The sequence below is a fragment of the Scyliorhinus canicula genome, chromosome 16, assembly GCF_902713615.1.
Source record: "Scyliorhinus canicula chromosome 16, sScyCan1.1, whole genome shotgun sequence".
NCBI classification, from domain to species: Eukaryota; Metazoa; Chordata; class Chondrichthyes; order Carcharhiniformes; family Scyliorhinidae; genus Scyliorhinus; species Scyliorhinus canicula.
Genome location: NC_052161.1, coordinates 13,059,628 through 13,076,997, shown reverse-complemented (window position 1 = coordinate 13,076,997; position 17,370 = coordinate 13,059,628). Strand labels below are relative to the sequence as shown.

Sequence of the window (17,370 nt, the reverse complement as noted above, 5' to 3'; positions counted from 1 at the left end):
CGGAAGGGTTGGAGTGCTGCACAAATAAATTGCTTCCCGTGACACTGCTTGCTCTGTGTTCTGTTTGTGCGGGAGGGAGAGAGAGAAATGACAGCCAGAGGGACAGCTAATCGCTTCCTGCAGAGTGTCCTGCACAATGGAGTGGGCAGGTACATCTGCCAGCTGAAGCGACTCAGTCTTATCTTCAGTAAAGATGCTCCCAGCAGCAGAGGGGTCAGGTCAGTACCCCTGCCACTTATCCACCTTCCCCATTAAAGGCAATGTGTCCTGCAAAACTTGCATTGGAAAATCCTCCCAGCAGAGTTGGAATAGGTGCTGAGAAGAGCTGTTCAGAGGGGGAGTTATGTGGTCCTTTTGGGAATAAGAATAATGGAAAAGGGGCAATTTTTAAAAAATCATTCACAGGATTTGGGCATTACTGGCATTTATTGCCCATCCCTAATTTCAGGGCAGCATTTGACCAAGTCCAACAGTAAATGCAACATGTGCTTTCGCACATTCAATCTTCATAAAATTACAGTGCAGAAGGAGGCCATTCGGCCCATCGAGACTGCACCATTAAAGGCAATGTGTCCTGGAAAACTAGAGATCTGAGTCACTGTGCTATAACGGGGTTGGTTTAGCACAGGGCTAAATCGTTGGCTTTTAAAGCAGACCAGCAGCACGGTTCAATTCCCGTACGAGCCTCCCCGGACAGGTGCCGGAATGTGGCGACTAGGGGCTTTTCACAGTAACTTCATTGAAGCCTACTTGTGACAATAAGCGATTTTCATTCATTCATTTCACCAGCAACTGGAAAGAGCAACCTACCTCCTTAAGCCCACACCTCCACCCTAGTCCCGTGGCCCTACCTAACCTTTTGTTCACTGAGGGGCAATTTTGCATGGCCAATCCACCAAACCTGCACATCTTTGGACTGTGGGAGGAAACCGGAGCACCCAGAGGAAATCCACGCAGACACAGGGAGAACGTGCAAACTCCGCACAGACAGCGACGTAAGCTGGGAATCGAACCTGGGACCCTGGAACTGTGAAGCAACAGTGCTAACTACTGTGCTACCACGCTGCCTTAATTTATAGCACAATGACTCAGATCTCTAATACAGTGTTTTTCAAACTTTTTTTCCCAGGGCCCATTTTTACCAATCGGTCGACCTTCCATGACCAACACCAGCCGACCTTTGTGACCCACACTGGCTGACCTTCACGATCCACTGTGTTCACTTAATTTAATGTGATTGGTGAGCCTGTTTGGTCCTCACTATCTCACTTGCTTTGTCATTCAATGTTGCATTTCTGCTCAGGACCTCAGCTGATGATTTTATTTCTCACTGCATCCTTTGAAAAAAAATCAAGAGGTTTGTCCTCGAACTCGCCATGTTTAGTCTTCAAATGCCTTTGAAGTTTTGAGAGTTTTAAACTTTCATTTGCCAGTACTTCCCTGCATATAACACACATGAATGTTGCATCCTGATTTGCATTGGCACAATCAATAAACTCATACCTGAAAGAAATAATTTTTATATTATTTTGTTCCCAATTTCAGTTCCTTCTTAATGTGTTCTTCACCGGGCGCCCTGGGACTCTGGATACAGCTCACATGAGCACTGCGGTTTCCTGCTGGGGACTCTCCTGAGAAGCTCTCTCCAGGAGATTCAATTGTGAGATCCTGGCCTGTTTGTGTTTCTGCATCTCCTTCCTTATTACAAAACGATCCACCTCAGTTCTTCACACAGTCCTGTTGCTTGCTTGCTGGCAGCTACAAAATGGAGGAATCTCTCCTCCGTGATTCTGTGCCCAAAGCATGGACCGACAGGCGCGTGACGTCAGTGTATGTGTCGGGTGCATCATCTGCTCTCTGTCACCGCTTCTGGAGGGAAGACTCCAGTCTTCACATTTAAAAGCTGGTCACAGCCGGCATTCTGGAAAGCCAGTCCGGCCCTTGGATGCTCCTCCCGTGATCGGGAACGCTGCGACCGATCGCTCCGTGACCCTCCCGACACCCACCCACAGATCGCGACCCTGTTTGAAAATCCCTGCTCTAATAACCTTGTTTGTCAGCCTTTGAAAAGTTGCTGGCACATTCTTCATACCAAATGGTATAACTTTGAACTGATAAAGCCCATCTGGTGTTACAAAAGCTGATATCCCTCTCGCCCATTCTGATAAGGGTACTTGCCAATATCCTGTCAGCAAGTCAATTTTGGTATTGAAACGTGTCCCATATTCTCAATGCAGCCTTCCAAATGTGGAATAAGAGTCCACTTTTGTCACTGCATTCACTTTTCGATAATCCACTCAGTCATTGTGTTCCATAAGGTTTCTGCACCATCACAGTAGGTGAGCTCCAGTTGCTGCTACCCGACTCTATGATGTCTTTCTGGAGCATGAATTCAATTTCCTTTTGCACTTGTGATAATCTCACTGGATTTAACCTGGAAAAATGTTGTCTTATTGAACCCCACACATCCACATCATGTGTAGCTACAGAAGCTTTTTCCAAGGGCGGAAGAGTCAATTACTAGGGGGCATAGGTTTAAGGTGCAAGGGGCAAGGTTTAGAGGAGTGTACGAGGCAAGTTCTTTACCAGAGAGTAATGGGTGTCTGGAACTCGCTGCCGGAGGAGGTGGTGGAAGCAGGTACGATAGTGATGTTCAAGGGGCGTCTTGACAAATACATCAATAGAATGGGCATTGAGGGAGACAGACCCCGGAAGTGTAGAAGGTTTTAGGTTAGGCAGGCAGCATAGTCGGCGCGGGCTTGGAGGGCCGAAGGGCCTGTTCCTGTGCTGTACTTTTCTTTGTTCTTTGTACATTTTATTCTCATACCTAGCTTTATGCGACTGCAATACCTCTTTCAAATCACTTTCCTTCTGTCTGGAATGTAACTCAGTACTCCATTCAGAATTTTAAGCACTCCCTCATTGTCCAATTCAATTTGAGGAAAGTAAGTGTGTTTTTCTTCCATCTGGAGATCTTATCAAACAATTTACTTCATTTAGTTTCTTTCCAATCTGATAATGCCCACTAAACCTTGCCTTTTATTGTTCATCTGATACTGCAGTCAAAAGTAACACCTCCTTCTCTTCTTCTTCCCCCCCCCCCCCGCCAACAGCAACAAAACCACAAACCTTTTCCCACTTATCTGCTCCCGCCTTCATTGCCTGCCGTGATATTTTTTTAATGTTCTTTAGCTAACTTTTTTTTAATAATCTTTATTGCCACAAGTAGGCTTGCATTAACACTGCAATTAAGTTACTGTGAAAAGCCCCTAGACGCCACATTCCGGCGCCTGTTCGGGTACGCGGAGGGAGAATTCAGAATGTCCAATTCACCTAACAAGCACGTCTTTCGGGACTTGTGGGAGGAAATCGGAGCACCCGGAGGAAACCCACGCAGACACGGGGAGAAGGTGCAGACTCCGCACAGACAGTGACCAGGGCCGGGAATCGAACCTGGGACCCTGGAGCTGTGAAGCAACAGTGCTAACCACTGTGCTACCGTGCTGCCCTTTCATATGCTCTGTTCAATCTCTCTGAATTTTGTCACATAATGCTGGAGAGTAGTCTCTGAATTTTGACTTACTAACCTTTCCTGAATTACTCAGTGTGGTTCTCTCGCATCGTGGCCAGAGACTACTTCAAAAGGACCACACCCTGTTGAGTCATTAGGAGCATTCCTCAATGCAGATGTTAAGAATGGAGCCCCTCAGTCCCAACCTTGTGGGCGATCGTGACTATATACACTCATCGTAGTTTTAAGAGCTTGGTGCCATCTCTTTCTTACGCACCATGTGAATCAGGATGATAAGATGGCTATTTAAACTGTTTATCCCTAATCTGCTCATGGCTTCCTTAAACAACTGGCATGAAATTCAAATCTTAGTCCGACTATATTTCCTTTGGCAAACCGTATCTTGTAAAGAGTCTCGTCAACTCTTCTGCAATCCTCTTTGCTGTGATATTTCTTAACAGTATCGCTTCTCGAAATTTAGACGTACATCCCTGATTGTCAACAAGTACCGCTTTCCACTTCTTTGGCTGGGGGAGGGGACCTGCACAATCTGTTAGGACTCGAGTGATGACTTCCTTCAATGCTGGAATAGGAATTAAAGGGACAGGTTTAATTTCTACTTGAGGTCCCAGATCTCTCCCAACTATGGCGAGATTATCATTAACCCTCATTCACATTCATTTCCATCTCGTTAGCGAGATTGAAGTTGACTTCAATGGCCTTTCGGGAATTAACCGACTCCCCAGCGAGCAATCCCACAGGCATCGTTTAGTACTCCTTTTTTAAAATGTGAAGCTGGGTCAGAGGAATCGGGCTTGTTCGGGTGGAGGGGGGGGTGGGTAGTTGCTGAAGCGTTGCAGGTCGGGGGTCGCCCCTGGGTGGAGGGTGAGGGGCTTTGCGTCTGCGAGGCCTTCAAGCCATCTTTAAATATTGTGGAGACCCAGAGCAGGGGCAACCACAGCTGCAGCCTGTCTGTCCAACCAAACCCTTCCAGGGCAGAACCCTGCTCTGGGTTCTCTGCTGAAGCTCAATTAACTCCCTTTGACTGTGAGCAGCCTCTAGCTTCACAGCGAAAGGCTGTTGCTAAGGAGGAATTGGTCTTGTTCGTTGCAAGAGCGCTTCACCCAGCTGCAGGTTGCGTTTTCTGGTGGCTGCTGGAGGCTGCAAATGCCTGGAGGCTGCTGTTGCCAGAAAGAAGGTCAATTTGTTCTAAAATACCTGGGGCCTGGAATAGCGTGCTCAGGGGGGACCTATAAGTCCAGAAGACAATCTGTTGAAGCAACAGAAGACTGCGGGACCTGGTGCCCGACATTGATCCAAATGGGCCACCTGATGAAGAAATGCTTTTGCAGATTGCTGATGCTTTTGTTGGTGGTGTGGTGAGTGCTGCATGTAACAGGCACGTCACCACGGGTTAAACATGCTAGAAGTCAAGGAAGTTCAACTGCACCTTGAGCGCAGTGGCTGCCAGGATTTGTTTCCGGTGAGATTGGGCCGTGTGGGAGGGGCCTGCACTCTTTCCTTTCCCTCCCATTTCAAACCACTTCCCTCCACACCACCTTCTGAGGCCAGAAAAATCATTTGCCTCACACCTCGCTCCTTATTGGAAAATGAACCATCGACATTCAAAAAGGACACTTCATTTTCTTGAATCCTTTTGCATTCATTACTACTTGTCCATAAATACTCAAGGATTACTTCACAATATTTTTGCTCACACGAGCAAGACCCACATTATTCCCCACCCCTAATCCCTCTTCAGAAACAGCCCCCTTGAACCGCTTGTGGTCCACGTGATGTAGGAAGGGACTTGCAGGATTTTGACTCAGCGACATTGTCGGACTGGCGAAACAGTTCCAGGTCGGACTGTGCCTGTGGGTTTGGAGGGGAACGTGTAGGTGGAGATGTTCCCACACACCTGCTGGCCTGGTCCCTCCATGTGATAAGAGGCCCGGGGTTTGAAAGGTGCCGTCCAAGGAGCCCGTGCTGCATCGCCATCTTGTAACTGGTGCACACTGTTGCTTCATTGCTCTCCTGCGGGAGGGGTTGGATGTTTGATGTGAACTGCCGCGGATGTATTAAGTGTGATGTCACAGAAAATGGATGGAATATGAAATGTTCTAACGTATCTTTTCGCAATGTTCTTTGGTCTGGTCAGAGAGTTCATTGAGGAGGGCGTGGTAGACTTTGCAAAGCAGAATCCTGGCATTGTGGTGTACGTCACAGCAAAGCGGTGTAACGTTCCGAAGCTAGTCGCCGAATACCGTGAGTATTGCTTGCCACGCCGGGGAAACGTGGAACAACAAGTTTGTTCTGTCCCCGGAAAGGTACCGGAGAATAAGGGAGGAAGGTCCGATGGCCGGATTTAGCCCATTCGGAGCGCACGCCTAACCAATATTAATTATTAATCATCCCATCACTTTGCTGCATCTTTACTTTTTAATCTGCTTTCATATCAAGTTGAGGTTTTTTTTTTAATGCAATTATATCCACCAAGGGAGGCCATTCAGCCCATGTCGCCAATGCTAGCTCTTTTTGAATTCCCCTTCCCCAAAGCCTTTCAAACTTTTTCCTTTTTGATCCTTTGCCTAATTCCTGTTTGGAAGTTACTGATGAATCTGCTCCCACCCTTTCAGGCAATTCATTCCAGACAGTCACTGCACCCCCCCCACCCCGAGCTAATCACTGGGGTGGGAATCGAAACCGGAGCTCCTGGCTCGGGGTGGGGGCAGGGGCGCCAACCCACTGTGCCACAAGACCTCCTGCCAGTCCAAATAATAAAACTAAATTTTTATTTTTTTTAATTTAGAGTACTCAATTATTTATTTTTTTCCAATGAAGGGGCAGTTTAGTGTGGCCAATCCACCTACCCTGCACATTTTTTGGACTGTGGGGGTGAAACCCACGCAGATGCGGGGAGAACGTGCAAACTCCACACGGACAGTGACCCAGAGCCGGGATCGAACCTGGGTCCTCAGCGCCGCCGTCCTAGTGCTAACCCACTGCGCCACGTGCCGCCCTATAATAAGACGAAGTTGACTTCATTTGAAGGGTAGGGATGTTGAGGAAAGACGAAGGGCGAGGGTCTGCCATGTCTGGTGCCCACCCCTCCGCATTGCACGAGTTGCCCATTCAACAGGAGGCTTTAAAACTCGTTGGTCACAGTCGGCTGCAGGAGGAAACTGCTGCCAGGAAACGTGCTTGGTGGCTGAGGGTTTGGGCTGCCGAGCGAGCACCAGCTCGTCAAAATCCCGGTGAATGGACGAGCTTCCTGTTTAGTATTCTCGCTTGCCAACAAAGCCAAGTGTCCTCCTCTTGAAGTATCTTGGAGGAGAATGGGTAAAGGGAAGTCAGAATTCTCGTCGGTTCTCTACCTCTTTATGTCTTTCTATCCGCTTCACGCTGATTTTATTCCTCCTCCAATCAAATTCTGGATAGGTAACTACATTTCGTGTGCCCACTGCCCAACTCTCTAACACTGAGTCGATAGGCCCAATAGCCCAGTTATGGATGCAGCTATTATTTCCCAACCAGATTATAAAAATAATAATCTTTATTGTCACAAGTAGGCTTACATTAACACTGCAATTAAGTTACTGTGAAAAGCCCCTAGTCGCCACACTCCGGCGCCTGTTCGGGTACACAGAGGGAGGATTCAGAATGTCTAAATTACCTAACATCACGTCTTTTGGGACTTATGGGAGGAAACCGGAGCACCCGGAGGAAACCCACGTAGACACGGGGAGACCGTGCAGGCTCCGCACAGACAGTGACCCAAGCCGGGAATCGAACCTGGGACCCTGGCGCTGTGAAGCCACAGTGCTAACCACTGTGGTACCGTGCTGCCCATTACAAATCCGGATGGCCAATTTGAAACCCTGACCAGAGATTTAAATAAAGGCAATTGTGAAAATGTACACGATTTGATTTTGGTGTCAAACCCAAGTTTATTTGTTCCAAACAGTGTAGTGCAGCCGTTGGCCACAAGAGGGTGCCCCAAACCTATAGTTTGTTTGTTGCCAAAACTTGAGCCTGCTTAGAACTTACAACAGCACCCACCCAATCAATCCTGGTATTTATCACCCATACGAGCAGTAATACTAAATGTTTCTGTCCACCATAGGAATAGGAGGAGGCCATTCAGCCCCTCGGAAAAGATCGGGCGGATCTGCACCTTAATTCCATTGAGCTGCCATATTCCTCGATACCCCTACCAAATTTTAAATCCTTTCTCCTCGGTATTGAAATTCTCCTCCAGTATTCGCCGCCTTTTTTTTCTGAGGGAGAAAATTTAATTCCAGCGACACGGTGTTTCGCACTGCTGCCTCACAGCTCCAGGGTCCCGGGTTCGATTCCGGCCTCGGGTGACTGTCTGTGCGGAGTATGTCTGCGTGGGTTTCCTCCGGGTGCTCCGGTTTCCTCCCACAGTCCAAAGATGTGCAGGTTGGGTGGATTGGCCATACTAAAATTGCCCCCTAGTGTCAATGGGTTAGAAGGTGTTATGGGGATGGGGCGGGAGGGGTGGGTAAGGGTAGGGTGCTCTTTTGAAGGGTCGGTGCAGACTCAATAGGCCGAATAGCCTCTTTCGGCACTGTAGGGATTCTATGGTTCTATTTCCTGTTCAGCCCTTCATACCAAATTGCCTTACCATCTATCCAAATGAATGTGGTCCCAATTTCTCCAGCCTTCCTTTTGTATTTCTTCAAGCGAGCGCAATAACTTTGAAAGCGGCATTCGAGCTTTCAGTTATTAACTGAGAGCTGATATGTTTAAATGTTTGCTGTAACAAATGACTGAAAAACACCACTGACTAAACACCATTTTCTTGTGTCGGCAATTTGCAAACAATTACAAATCTCGTAGCAAACAGTTCGCAGTTGCTCCCAACTTCCAATGGGCTGCTTCCTTGCTACTTTCCCAGCCAATTAACTTCTACCCATAGAATGTTCTCCCACTGTGAAGGTTACACTGGAGATTTATTCCTCAATCTCCAAGCTAGGCAAATCTTCCAGCCCCGTTTAACTTCTCACACTCTCGCTCTTCAAACTTTGTGTAAGCTCCCACCCGCATTCTGCATGGCGAAGGATAGAGTCAACATTTACTCTGCTTAAGGTGCAGGCTGATCAATCATCTCCTTGTTCGCTACCTCTCAGTTGGCCGCAGAACGCAGAGACAAAGTGATATTTTTGGGTGTACGGGGAAGGCTGTAACCGGACATCAAAATGGCTTCCTCCATCCTCCATGGCAACAGGAAACATATTTGTTTTGTATCCAAGTGGAATTGTCAACCTTTGATCACAATTGACTTTCATCTTCGAAGTAAAAAGATGTGTCCTAGCATGAATGTTTACACATTGACCATGTTTCTGGGACTTGGGGAGACACATTGTAGCTTTTAGTACAGCAGTCAATGTCCCCGAGCGTTAATACCTTGAACCCCCTTCTCAATAAAACAATCTGAGTTTTCTGCTGATCTCCAACAATATAATACCCAGGCAGACGCCAACACATTTAGGTTGGAGGTAATTAGCTATTGTCCTTGAGAGACAGTCTCTCAAGGGCAATAGCTAATTTTCATAGAATCCCTACAGTGCAGAAGGAGGCCGTTCGGCCCATTTGGGTCTGCACCAACCCTCCGAAAGAGCACCCTAGCTAGGCCCACTCCCACACCCTATCCCTGTAACCCCATCTAACTTGCACATTTTTGGACACTAAGGGGCAATTTTAGCATGGCCAATCCATCTATCCTGCCCCAAGACCGGAATTGGTTACGTAGTTTGGGGGTAACCACTACACATCGAGCATGGGACAGGCGAGGAGATGGGTCCCAAGTCTAGAACATAGAACATACAGTGCAGAAGAAGGCCATTCGGCCCATCGAGTCTGCACCGACCCTTAAGCCCTCACTTCCACCCTATCCCTGTAACCCAATAACCCCTCCTAACCTTTTTGGTCACTAAGGGCAATTTATCATGGCCAATCCACCTAATCTGCACGTCTTTGGACTGTGGGGGGACTTTAACCTGGTGTTGTCAGACTTCTTACTGTGCTCACCCCAGTCCAACACCAGCATCTCCACATTATGTAAATACAGGTTTTGTTGCGATTTCACAACATTGCCACAAGGTGTCCTCAGTGATCCAGAAGTACCATTCATTCCATCAAAATTACCGGGTCTTCAGAATCACTTCAGGAATGTTCACTTATTAACACCAACTATTTGAGTGGAGCATAAACACCAGCATGTACTGGTTAGCTCGAATAGCCTATTTCTGTGCTGCATGTTCTATTTATTCGAGTCCAAAGATGTGCAGGTGAGGTGGATTGGCTATGCTAAATTGGCCCTCGGTGTCCATAGATGTGCAGGTGAGGTGGGGTTAGGGTGGGCCCAGGTAGGTTGATCTTTCCGAGGGCCGGTGCAGACTCAATGGGCCGATTAGCCTCCTTCTGCACTGTAAGGATTCTATGATGCTAATCCTATTTTAGGTTATGGAGCAGGGACAGTCTGTGAGTATTATGGGATGTAAAGGGTTCTCGGATGGTTCAAACATCCAGGTAGACATTCCTGTGGGAACAAGGAGCCACAATCTCAGGATACCGGGTAGGCCATGTAGGACTTAGATGGGGAGAACGTTCTTCACTCAGAGGGTGGGGAACCTGTGGAATTCTCGATCACAGGACACAGTGGAGGCCAAATCGCTGAATAGATTTAAGAAGGAAATGGATAGATTTCTAGACTCGGAAGGTGTCAAGGGGAATGGAGGAGCATTAAGGTGGAGGATCAGCCATGGTCATGTTGAATGGCGAAGCAGGCTCGAAGGGCCGAATGGCCTCCTTTTCTAAAGAACAAAGAAAAGTACAGCACAGGAACAGGCCCTTCGGCCCTCCAAGCCTGCGCGACCATGCTGCCCGTCTAAACTAAAACCTTCTGCACTTCCGGGGTCCGTATCCCTCTATTTCCATCCTATTCATGTATTTGTAAAGATGTCCCTTAAACGTCACTATCGTCCCCGCTTCCACCACCTCCTCCGGCAGCGAGTTCCAGGCACCCACTACCCTCTGTGTAAAAAAACTTGCCTCGTACATCTGCTCTAAACCTTGCCCCTCGCACCTTAAAGCTACGCCTCTTAGTAATTGACCCCTCTACCCTGGGAAAAAGTTTCTAACTATCCACTCTGTCTATGCCCCTCATAATTTTGCAAAGAGCAAGGTTGGTGATATTGAGTTGTACAATGAGGCAAAGTATCACAAGAGGCGGGCTTTTGTCTCCAATAATTCTGGCAGATAACCCCGTGTAATAAAGATGGATTTGCCTCATTGCTGTCAATTCCTTGTGGGACGGGTGAAATGTGTGCACAAACGTCAAATTCTTTTTAACACCGCCCTTGCCTTTACAATAGATTGCAAACTTAGTCAGTCAGTCAGTCCACTCACCAGTCCCGTCAAACTGCTTCAGCTGTACTGCAAACCCCTCTCAATGATGCAGTTTTGCTATTGCAGGGGTTTGTGAACTATCAGACTGACGAGCTACTTCTGTATCCCAAATAGTATCCACTGTCAAGGGAATAGTAGCAGAGCGCTATGGTACAGGACTAGTAATCCAGAGGCCTGGGCAAACGCTCATCTGCTACGCTCATCTGCTACGCCGATGTCATCAGGAGGGGAAATCTGCCACCCTTACCCCTGTCTGGCCTACCTTTGACTCCAGATCCACAACCATGTGGTTGGCCCCGAAATGGCCTCTCCAAAGTACTACGCCTCTGCAGATTGAAGCACTTTGGCCCAGACCACACGGGCTGCAATGTTTCAGGAAGGCACCTCCCCATCAGGTTGCCAAGGACGATTAGGGTGGGTAATAAATGCTGACCTTAGTCATAGAGCTTTACAGCACAAAACGAGGCCCTTCGGCCCACCGTTTCTGCGCCGGCCATCAAGCACCTCTCTATTCTGATCCCATTTTCCAGTACTTGGTCCGTGGCCTTGTCTGCTGCGGCCTTTCATCCAGAAGCTTCTTAAATATGGTGAGGGTTCCCACTTCTGCCACCCTTTCAGGCAGCAAAGTTCCAGATTCCCACCGCTCTCCTTGTGGAACAAGTTCTTCCTCAAATCCCCTCTAAATCCCCTATCTATTACCTTAAATGTCTGCCCCTTTGGCTATAGGGGCAGCACGGTAGCACAGTGGTTAGCACTGTTGCATCACAGCTCCAGGGTCCCAGGTGCGATTCCCGGCTTGGGTCACTGTCTGTGCGGAGTCTGCACGTTCTCCCCATGCCTGCGTGGGTTTCCTCCGGGTGCTCCGGTTTCCTCCTACAAGTCCCGAAAGACGGTGAATTGGACATTCTGAATTCTCCCTCCGTGTACCCAAACAGGCGCCGGAATGTGGCGACTAGGAGCTTTCCACAGTAACGTTAGTGGTGATATAAGTTTACTTGTGACAATAAAGACCTCTTCACTAAGGGGAAAAGTTTATTCCTATCTAGCCTATGTCCTCATAATTTTGCATACCTTGATCATTTCCCCCCTCGCTCTTCTCCGCTCCAAGGAAAACAGCCCCAGCGTAACCAGCCTCTCTTTACAGCTGAAACGCTCCAGCCCAACATCCTGGTGAATCTCCTCTGCACCCTCTCGAGTGCAAATACATCTCTCCTGTAGTGTGGCGACCAGCATTGCACACAATACTCTAGCTGTGGCCTAAGTGTTTTACACAGCCACGTCAAAACCTCCCTGCTCTTATATTCTCTGCCTCGGCTAATAGACACAACTATCCCATATTCCTTCTTGGCCACCTTATCTACCTGTCCTGCTGCCTTCGGGAATCTATGGACATGCACCCCAAGGTCCCTCTGGTCATCTGTACTTCCTACCGTTCATTGTGTATTCCCTTGCTTTGTCAGTCATCCTGAAGCACATCACCTCACACTTTTCAGGGTTAAATTCCACTTGCCACTATTCTTACCCTTTGACCAGCTGGCCTACATTGTCCTGTAATCTAAGACTTAGCTCCACTCTATTTACCACACCCCCAATTTTTGTGCCATCTGAAAACTTACTGATCATACCTCCTACTTTCACATATAGATCATTCATGTACTCGTAGAATCCCCTACAGTGCAGAAGCGGGCCATTCAGCCCATCGAGTCTGCACCGAACCTTCGAAAGAGCCACCCTGCCTGGGCCCACCCTATCCCGGTAACCCCACCTCACCGGCACATCTCTGGACCTTGGGAGGAAACCGGAGCACCCCGGAGGAAACTCCCGCGGACACGGAGAGAAAGTGCAAACCCACGGTCGGAATCAAACCCGAGTCCCTGGCGCAGTGAGGCAGCAGTGCTAACCACTGTGCCACCATGCCGCCCATGTAATCCCAAAAGAGTGAATTTTTGCAAATCTAGTTTTGTTTTATTGACTTCTTTGTGGCTGCTTCTCTCTTTATCAGTGACTGCTGGTTGATGTTCACTCCACCGTGGCTGAATTAATCACTGGTGGCCTTGGACATTGCTCCCCTCACAGCCTGACGTTATCCTCCCTCGAACCTCTTCACAAACTCTCCCCTGCCACAAATACCTGGCCTTGGATTCTCGCTTCTGATACTTCCCTGAGCCTCTGTGCTGTAAATGACTCGCCATTCCGGGTACGTTGCCGTCTATCTCTATCCATCTTGCTCGCTCGATCCTCACTGATTCTGCAGGAGCTGGCAGCCCACCATGGAGTTCACCGGCTGCAGGGGAGATAAATGAACTGAAGGCATTCCACTGTTTTACATTTCAACACCGACGGGCACCACCCCGGCCTGTTTTGTTTAGACCATACAGCCCTGGCCTTTTCTGAAGCAGAAAACTGGGCAAAAAAACCTGCACTGTTTCGGGAAAGAACTTCTTCGACAGATCCTAGCTGCAATTAAAGTCTGAGTCACCGCCAGACTTGATAATTCATCAAAGCAGATCCATGAGTATGTTTCATTTGACATGTTCCTGCAGCGCGCGTCTGCTAACTGATATTTGAGCTTTGTCAGGCTTATGGAAATCAAAATCTGACAAGTTTCTTTCTTCCGATGTTGCTATCGGATGACACTTTAACATTTACACGCAAGCTGGCAATGTTGTTGTTTTGCCTCGATGCATGCAAAGATTTCTGGGGCACGGTAAGTGTGCTTTTTATAGGCACGCGTATCTCTCCAGAAGCAAATTTGATGCGAGCAGATATCTCAGTGGAAAAATCGGACACATTTTTACTTTATATTGTCCCTTCCAGAAAGGGGGGAGTCTGATACTGCTGGAACCAAATTGTCAGTCTAAACACATGGTTGAGCAACACCCACACAGGCCCAAGGTTTCCTGGGTTACTTATGCTCAAACTGGCAGCAAATCCAGACTAGGGAAGGTGTGCGGTTAAATGCAGAAATTCATAAGTTACTGCCTGAGACACGCCACTCCACCATAAGTTTTAAGACAGCGTCTCATAGTCTGGTTCTATGTTGAAATGCATTGAACATCCTGAAGCTTCTGGACTTGACTGTTGGTACAAACTAGACTCAGCACAGAAAGTTAGAATTTGTCCATTCTCTTCTGTCAGTGTAATAACGCAATTCGAGTTCATTTCTGCCAGACAGCATCTCCCGCACTGAAAATTAATATTTATAAGTTTGGGGTCTCATTCCTTCAGATTTGACTTGTTTCAGGGTTTTTTTTTTGGCAATATAAGCTTTAAAAAATGTTTTTGTCTCTTTTCTCTCTCTCTCGGTTCAAACTTCTTTTCACTCTCTTTCTCTTTTCTGTACCTGATTTGACATTGAATTGAAAAGGGTGATTTTTGATGGGTAACAGTACTGATCTTTGCCAGCGATGCCTCACGTCCCGCTCTATTTTGTTGGTTCAGATTTTTCACAATCCTTCAGTCTAATTGGTTGAGGAGTTGCACAATTGCTTGTCCTGTTGTTCAGATCCTAAACCTGATCCCCAAATTTTGGTATGAGACAGTTAGCAACCAGTAACCTTATGTTTAAAATAGGCAAAATTTGAGATCCCAGGTACTTACTGAGGGAATAAAGTCACAAGATGCCATGGTTTTTAAACAAAAACAATCTTGTTAAATTGTCTCCCTCGGGGATTCTAGCTCTTCACTTTCTAGTCCCTGAATTACCTCAAAAATGTCTTTGACTTGGTCTTGCTCAAGGACTGTTCATCTCCTGATGGTTTAACCTCTTGCCCTGAGATTGTGTTCCGTGGTCGTCACAGCACCGATTCCCAGGTGTAACTCCAGCTCTTCATCTGTTTTACTGCTGTGATAAATATAGGAATTTCAGGTGTATTTTATTGTAGTTATTTGGTGCAGTAAGGGTTAATAGCCTAGGCTGTGTGTGTGTGTGTGTGTGTGTGTGTGACTGCCGCAGTCATGTTTCAAACAAAATCCTAGTTTGAAAGACAACAAAGCTTTTGGGTGACAGGGGTGCAATTAAAGCATAGTAAAACGATTGGGCTAATGGAATGTTGTTTGGATTAAGGGGATTCCCCGTGATGGTTAATTAGATTTCAGCTTGGTAAAATGATGTTGTTGCTGGGTAGAGCTTCAGACATCAGGCACTTTTTGCAGAAGGCAGTTCAGTTGTGAGCCAAATGAAGAGAGATCTTTTCACACTTCTTTAAAGACAAGATCTGACTCCAGTCAGAACCATGCAGAAACTATGACTGTATACCTTCAGAAGGTGTTTAATTTGGTTTCAGCACCCCTCGTTCACCAGAAGTGAAGCAGTTTTCTCTCACTGCAGTTCAGTTAAAAGAGATTATTAGTTTTTAAAGTAGTGCAGACTTGCCTGAGAACGAGGGGTGCTGAAACCAAATGAAACACCTTCTGAAGGTATACAGTCATAGTTTCTGCATGGTTCTGACTGGAGTCAGACCTTGTCTTTAAACAAGTATGAAAAGGTCTCTTTTTTTTGAAAGAACTTGTGTGTAAAGCAGGTATTCCTATGTGCTGATGGTATTTTAACAGTGGATTGAGAGCTGAGATGGTTTTTGCCTTGTTATTTGAGTGGAAATAAGATAGCAGTTAAGGGTATGATATTGTAAGCTATTTTCTGGTGCGATGTTAAAGACATTTTAATACTGTGTTAGTAATAAAGTGTGTTTCAATATACCATATCCCGATTTCTTCGTGCCATCACTCCTGGAGCTCACAATCTTATAAAATAAAATAAAATATTGGGGTTTCTGTTCAGTATCTGAGCCACTGTTGGGGTCTGGGATTTTAATAGTGCCAGTAGATTGAGTGATAAATATTGGTTGGTGAGCGGTGGGGAGTAGAAAAATCAACACCGGTGTTTGAACGTTGTCAGGTTGTGTCCCCTTCGCCAGTGCCTATCACCAGTAAGAGGCGGGCAACCACCCACAATTCACCTGGGCCTGCCGCTCAGATTTCTCACTCTACCCACAATTCACCTGGGCCTGCCGCTCAAAGTTCTCACTCTACCCACAATTCACCTGCCGCTCAGAGTTCTCACTCTACCCACAATTCACCTGGGCCTGCCGCTCAGAGTTTTCACTCTACCCACAATTCACCTGGGCCTGCCGCTCAAAGTTCGCACTCTACCCACAATTCACCTGGGTCTAGCACCGCTCTCGCCCCAGACACAGGCCACGTTTGGTCGCGCCAAATCTCCAATTTTATAACTTGCAATACATTAAAAGGCGGAAAGCTGGAAACGTTTGGCAGGTCAGGCAGGGTCTGGGGAGAGAGAAACCAAGTTAATATTTTGTGACCTGATGGGCGTTTACCGGTCAATAAGCAAGTACGGGTGGCGGAGAAAAAGACCGTTCTATGGGCAGAGATCAGGAGCTGGATTCCCCGTCCCGCCTCGCCACATCTCTGTTTCACCCCGCCGCCGGTATTCTCCGTTGTGCCGGCCGGTCAATGGGGTTTCCCATTGTGGGGCAGCCCCACGCCGTCGGGGAAACCCACGGGCTAAACGGAGCATCCCAACGCCGGAGAATCCAACAGTTCAACCTGTGGCGTGACACTTTACTGATAGCCTAGTAGCACCTTGAGGTGTTTTCTTTGTTTTTGCAAACATATTGTTTTCTGTCCTGTCTCGTTGCAGTGAATGGAGCAGTGAAGGAAGAGGCCCTCAATCGCAAGACGGCGGATGAAGTCGGCCAGCTTATTCAGAAAATGGTCAATCAATCGGGCCTGGACGTAATCCGCATTCGGAAACCATTTCACACAGACAGCCCAAGCATACAGGGCCAGTGGAATCCATTTACCAACAAATCCAGTGTCCTGAACGTTCAAGCCTTCAAGAAAGAGACAGAGAAGCAGGAGGGCAGCCACTGAGGCAAAGTAATGGACTTGACCAGACCTGAGTGAATTGACTTGAGTTACGTAGACCTAATGTTTTCTATTTAAATAAAGCAAAACTCCCCAACACATTGAGCAGTCAAGTAATGAATTGCAAATGGCTTCTAATATCATGAGGCGCCACTGCTCTGTGAACTTTGAGTGTGGAAATTGTAACAAAGATACAGAAGAAAGTAATGTTCTTTGGCCCTCTGACTGGCTTAGGGCTGAAAGTCACTGTTGGGGGCCAAGGGAGACCCGGGTTCAAATCCTAGTTTGCTGAGTTGAGGAGTAACAGCGGTCTCAGGTTAGGGAACAAAGAAGTCGTCCTGGTCACGACACGGCTATGTTCCCTCTGCAGGATTTGGGCGGGCCTGTGATGCTGCATCTGACCGAATAGCTCTCCATGTGATTTGGGCTCGCGCATCAGAAATGGCGACTTGGCCGAGATAACGAAGGTCGGAGGGGGTCAGGCTGGAGGAATTAAAATGGGGATGGGTATCGCGTTAGGATTTAATTTAATAATTTTT

General features: G+C 47.4%; 1 protein-coding gene across 1 annotated transcript; it reads left to right on the top strand.

Annotated features, from left to right (window-relative positions):
• Positions 1–2: 2 nt before the first annotated feature.
• Positions 3–16,930, top strand: mrpl43 (mitochondrial ribosomal protein L43). The gene is made up of 3 exons (XM_038822322.1): positions 3–218; positions 5,670–5,776; positions 16,605–16,930. Exons 1-3 carry the CDS (start codon positions 88–90, stop codon positions 16,835–16,837), a joined length of 471 nt encoding a protein of 156 aa, XP_038678250.1. The 5' UTR covers positions 3–87; the 3' UTR covers positions 16,838–16,930.
• The last annotated feature ends 440 nt before the right edge of the window (positions 16,931–17,370 follow it).